Here is a 6,218-nt window from a genome sequence, read left to right as displayed (position 1 = left end):
AAAAGACTGAATGCATGATTGGTGGCATAAGAATAATTTAGTAAATTCTAACTTGAACGCATGTAGTGTAAATAGTTCTGCTGTAATTTCAAGTCGGCGCAACCTACCGCCCGTTCCAAGGGGAAGAGCCAGTCAGTATCCATCGATCCGTCCATATCCGTTCAAAATGGCTGCTATGGCAGGTCATTTGGGGCGATATGTTCTTTTTAGAGACTGTTTTCTTCGACTGAATGTTGCTCGTCAAGCACACTGTGAGCACTTCATTACTCTATGCGTCACTTGTTACTGGCTTTCCAATAGGCGGGCTCTACTGCTCGCAGAATGACCCTTGCAATCGTAATGAGCACAGTACCGTGCTTATTACGATTGCTCATTACGATTGTAATAATGGTATTGGCGAGCAGGAGCCACTCCAACGTTTATTTATGACGAACCAGGGTGCTAGAAGAAGCACATAGCATATGCACTATTTGCACAGAGCAATCGAGACAGACCTTCTTGAGGTGAATCCCAGCACGAATGTAGTCGTCTATGCGATGTGGTAGGTTAACATTTGCCCTGCGCAAAACAGGCGAGCGTTTGTAAAATTGGGTGACATGCCTTCACATGTGCTATGCACGGGCACTCGAAGCCATTCTTACAAGGAGGGGGGTTGTCCTTCTCACAATCAGTGTGCGTGGATTTTACAAAGCGCGTTGATGGCATGCATGACTGTGAGAAAATAAATTTGCAGACCACGGTCATATACTCTTCCACAAAAGTGTCATTTGATGGCCCATACGTCACAGAAACTTTTCGGTTTTACCACGGCCCCATTTCCCATAAAACAGTAAACCACTACCATGTTAAAAAGTGAAAGATGAAGAATGCCTGAGTTTACCAACCTGGCTACGATATTTACCAGCTCCGGTGGCGCAGCGGCAACGCGTGCGCTTGGAGACTGGGAGGTCCGCGGTTCGAATCCGCGGGCCGGCTGTGCCGTCTGGGGTTTTTCCTGGGTTTCCCTCAGATGTGTAATAGGCGTATGCCGGCACAGTTCCCCTGAAGTCGGCCCATGGACGCAGCTATCCTCCCCCCGAGCGGATTCCGCTCGGTCTTCCACTTCACCCTTTCCTCTCCTCCTCTCCACCACCTTTCCCTTCCCTAGAAACATGCCGCCTAATCAGGCAGGCAGACCTCTCGGGGTTCCTCCCAACGACACTCCTCCTCCTCGGCTACGATATTAAAGGGGCACAAAACAGATCGACGCACATTCTCCAATTATTATGCGCAATCAAAGAACGTAGCTCATGATATTCAAATATGAAATTCTTTTGCTTCTAGCGAGCGCCTTTAACACGAAACAATGCCATTCAAAGAGCATAATCAGCGCGAGTCTCTCCTTATTCTTAGAACCGGGTCACGTCACCATGTTCCAACGTATAGCAGCACCGAATTCTAGGCACTGGAGGTAGGGGAGATTTCGCTCTCCTAGCCAGTGACGCACCCTACTGAGACAAGCTGCAGATCGTGAGGGAACCGGTTGCGGGAACATCGCGGGACAACATGGTGCGCACGTGAAATAGAATATTGAGGGTTTTTGGTAGGGTTTGAACTGACTCTCTTGGATTTGTCAAGTGGGAATATGTTTAGAATTAACCTCACTTCTTGATATTACAGCAAAAATATTGTATAAGTGTCCCAAATTTTAAATGGCTGATGATGCACGACGTCAAATTGACGTTTCGCTATTGTCGTCAGGGCGTCACAGGGCGGGGCATGAGGGCGAAAGAGTGCAGTGAATATTCAGTCAGTTTGGAGCCATTATTTACTTTTTTGCGACCACAATTTTTTTAAAACGTTCACCGTCGGCAACGTATCACAATGCATTAAAAAAAAACTGTGCCTCATATACCTGTTTATTGCCCCTTTAAAGAGATTTTAATGTACACAGACCAGCATAGTTCATGCTGGTGACACACACAGGTCAGAACAGAAGTGGTCATTGCATGGTGTTGCATACTTGCAAGGTGAAGCCTAATACGAACTCGCTAACCGTGGGATGTTCGGGTGAGCCGAACCACCCAGCCAACCCACTGTAGAGCACTTGCCCTTGAGCTTCTCTTTTTTTCTGCACACACACACATTTTTCCAGAATTCATCCTGCAGAAGCAGCATCACTGACCACATTGATTGATGTGCAGACTGGAATAAGGATTGGCGCCCAGCGACAGAAGTTCCTGACACTGCAGAGAAGAAAAAAGCTGCTGCTCAGAAGTACGGCTTGATACCTCATGACTATAAGCCGTACCCAGAAGATAATCTTAAGTTTCACGGAGATTACCCACAGTTGCCAGAAATTGGAGCAGAGTCCCGGGATGCTTTTGAGCCGTACGACTTCCCTTATCTGAGACGAAACTACGGTGAACCTGTAAGATATATGGATGGAGTAAGATGGGCTAGAGATGAAATATATTGTTCGGTAATATTTCAGCTACATATCCACGCAGATGTGTATACTGTAGAGAGGATAGACAACACTACAAGAAAAAAGTACTCACAGTAAGTGGCCCATTGGGATTCCGCAGAAGACAATCAAATATGATCGCTTGACCATCTCCAGTGGGGTACACGCAAATAATTGATGAGTGAAGTGCAGTCCTTACTCTTCGTACAGCTCTCATCAGAGTTAACATAAATGCCATTCCAGCCTGCGGTCACTGCTGGTGCTTATAAGAGACAACGGAGTAGGGTGTTTGGGTCATCTGATTCCAGTTAGAGCGGTGACCATCGTTATGAATGCTGCTAGGCACTGCAAGGGCGGCTCTCTCTCCGCTTCACAGTTAGGAGGGGAGTTAACTTTGACATGAGCTGTACTATCTATTGAGTACTAAAATAAGTACCTAAAGAGATTGAAACATTTATTTTACTGAAAAACAAGCTTTCGGACGGAGTCCACCTGATGAAGAACGGACTCCATCCAAAAGCTTGTTTTTCAGTAAAATAAATCTTTCAATCTCTTTAAATACTTATTTTATCCACTTTCGAGTGCTAGACTTCTCCCAATTCGCCTGTTAGTTTCTATTGAGTACTCCTAAACATCCAGGAGATGGTCAGGCAGCCTTGTTTCATCATTTGTGGCTCATATTTGTTGTGGCTATTACAGCACGAACCAGGTGTTGACTTTTCTCTCAGTCATGGGAGTTTTGCTTGGGTTCTTCATTCTTGGTGAAAAGTACCCACTGCCACTTTGTCCTCAGTTGGTAAGTTCTGTCTTGCAACTGGACAATTCTGTGATGTTTCCTCTGCATGCTAAACCACGTTTGCAAAGAAAATGACTGAACCTCTATGCAGATTGATAATAAATGTGGTCTCTCTTCAGTATGACAATAAGTCCACAATTATGACCACATTGGTTCCTATTAGCTCGTCCCAATTAAAGAAATTCCAACAAAACTTTTGTTACAACGATGCTTGTGAGAGCACTCGCTCACTTGCAGCATTTGGGATTACCTTCAGGTGCCTGTGAAATGTGCAATAATCAAACGTGGTTTTCCATAGTCAAGCATCAACTATGTATTGACTATATATCCCTTTGCTTGTTGCAGCAATGTGGACTACATATAGTGCATGTGACAGAAGTGCTTTGCTTGTTCAACAGAAACATTCAAGTGTGCTCAGTGTGACCCTCTGCCACACTCAGAGAATACTTATAAATACATATTAGTGTAAACATATGAAGGAAGTTTTGCAAATATGTGCAGATCTTTGCAAATGCTTAATTTAAGAATGTGTGTGTCCCTTGTAGCTGCTTGTTCTCCAAACGTTGAGAGGACTCTTCGGGGGGTACTGTCAGTTATGGCAGGAAAATACAGGAAAGAAGGGTTGATTCAGAGATTTCTATCATCGCTCGTGGAGTGTCAGCTCATCCAGCACTCTTGGTCTTACCCTAGAAAACGTTACATTATTCTTTCCCTTTCACGTGCTACACCTCACTATCATAGTATGAGTGCAGTGCTTGCCATCTTTACTTGCACCCTTGTGTACCCTTATGGCATTGTTCTTTTCAGGGTCCAAAGCAACTGTATAAGGAGGGTGAAGTGCAATATACATTTGATCCAGCAGAGTAAATTTGAGACATCTAGGAGCTGTAGCATCTGACTTGCCCTTGTAGGTAATAAAGGCTAAACAGGAACTGCCAAGTCTAGTGATGATGAATGAAAGGCAATAAAGATAACATCAATGCAGAGATGAGAGTTCTGTCACTGCAATGTTACCATGATGTACCTTTTTTTGGTAAAATTGCCATAACGACAGAAAACGTTTGTCTTGTCAGCAAAAGCTATTGTAGCATCGCTAAAGTTACCAGGCAGTCTGGTAGTGTGCACTGCGGAGTTTTCATTAGTACGTACAGCATAATGGAATGAATTCTCAAGTGTAGATGGCAGTTATCTTTAACTTCTTCCTTACACTGATACTCAGTTCTGGTGATCCCAAATTGAAGTCTAGCAGTTCGAGATCTCCTAAGGCCAACACTTGTCCAGGACAGGTTGACCATAAAACACTCTTACTTGAAGCATTCTCTGAAGATTGCATAATAGCTTTACAAAATTGGGTGTTTAAGTTGTGGTCTATAGTTAATCAGGCACAGGGGTGGATCCAGGAATTTTCTGAGGGTGGGGTCCAGCCTTTGCCAGCATGGTAGATACAAGATCTCGGTCAATTAAACACTATGTGAAGACAGAAATTAAGGAGAGGGTCAGGACATCCTGACCCCCCTCTCTTCCTGATCAGGCAGTTGGGGCCAGACCTCGGCAAATTTCACTCATAGGCGCGCTCACTCATGCTCAATTCGCCTAATGAACTGAGCGTGAGTGAGCGATCCGAGAGCTCTGATTCACTAATGCCATCAAGTCAATTTTTCGTGTATAGTTTATGTAGTCTTCGCTTCAGTTTTGTTTTTTCCACGACAGACTTTAACATTGGTTGTTTTGTGTGCTGTATTTGATGTGTAGCTTCTTTGTATTTATGTGTATTTATGTATTTTTGAATTCATGCATGTTTGATGCACCATTTCCCAGACCTTCCGGTTGTTTATGGGCACCTAATCAAAAATAAATTATTATTATCTCTACCATGTGCCCACATACATCAAAAGGGAGTGCCCCTCGAAGAAAGGGGAGTCTAACAGTACAGAATGCCCAGAAGAGAGATGACCCGTTTCCGGAACAATGCGAACAGAGTACATGCCAGGGACAGAGGTCGTTGACACCTTTCCGGGTAAACGAATCAGAATGACCTAGGTTCTGGAAGATTGGTCCCTGTACTTCCTGTCCGGATACGGATAATGAATTCCGGATAACCGAGACGAAATCCAACGGCAGCAGTTTCGTTCCGGACACCTAACTCCGGATAAGCGAGACATGATTGTACATTTGAGTACTTGTAGCTTACTTGAAGTACGTTTCAACCTGTGTGCTTCGCACTGTACTTTTTCCTAATGTTTTCCGTCAAGTACCCAAGTGGGACTGAAGACAAAAGTCGATTTCTTATTTTTTTTAATGGGCATTGTGCGCGTAAATGGAACCTATGCCATCTGGTTCACCTCATATCAACGCAATTAACTACCATAGTTTTGTAACTAGCAAATGTCAGAAATGCTTGCTAACAATATAATCATTGCTTTCTCACTTTTTAAAACTGTTGAATGGTTAATGGGAGAAAAATTAAAGTAAATTCTGACGTTTCTTTAGAACACTCGTTCGCATCTGTGGAGCGCCTATTCAGTATTTGGGGTAATGTGTTCAAGAAAACCGGAGCAGGCTATCGGATGGTAATTCGGAAAAGCATTTTTTACTGAAAGCTAATAGAGCTTTTTGGTAACGTCATTTTCAACTTCACGCTCTTCATGTCTTTGATTGCAAATTCCGACTGTGACGTTACAGTATCTTGAAAGTAACAAGTATTTAAGAGTAAAATGTGTTAAGTATTTAATACTCTTACATTATTTTAAAGAGTGGGTATTTATGGCGAATTCGCTTGGTCAAAATGTGGCAAAATGGCAAAGCGCTCCGAAATTACTAACCCATGAGTGCCAGGCACCTAGCGGTTTTAGTCACTTGAATCACGCTACGGACACATCACGGTCGCTCGTCTTCTGGTTTCGTCGTCTGCTAACCCATGTGAACTACGACGTGTGGGACCCTCGCAGTGCGGACGTGACAACACCGGATATAGTT

At 43.8% G+C, this 6,218-nt stretch overlaps 1 protein-coding gene across 1 annotated transcript; it reads left to right on the top strand.

Moving 5' to 3' along the window:
• The first annotated feature begins 141 nt into the window (after window positions 1-141).
• Window positions 142-4,228, top strand: LOC135400901 (NADH dehydrogenase [ubiquinone] 1 beta subcomplex subunit 8, mitochondrial-like). Its single transcript, XM_064632897.1, has 5 exons — window positions 142-251; window positions 2,184-2,410; window positions 2,474-2,541; window positions 3,146-3,242; window positions 4,050-4,228. The coding sequence occupies exons 1-5, from the start codon at window positions 167-169 to the stop codon at window positions 4,107-4,109; spliced, it is 537 nt and encodes a 178-aa protein (XP_064488967.1). The 5' UTR covers window positions 142-166; the 3' UTR covers window positions 4,110-4,228.
• The last annotated feature ends 1,990 nt before the right edge of the window (window positions 4,229-6,218 follow it).

The sequence above is a fragment of the Ornithodoros turicata genome, chromosome 7 (assembly GCF_037126465.1).
Source record: "Ornithodoros turicata isolate Travis chromosome 7, ASM3712646v1, whole genome shotgun sequence".
Classification (NCBI taxonomy): Eukaryota; Metazoa; Arthropoda; class Arachnida; order Ixodida; family Argasidae; genus Ornithodoros; species Ornithodoros turicata.
The sequence above is the reverse complement of the archived record's forward strand: the minus strand, read 5'-3'. Positions and strand labels throughout refer to the sequence as shown.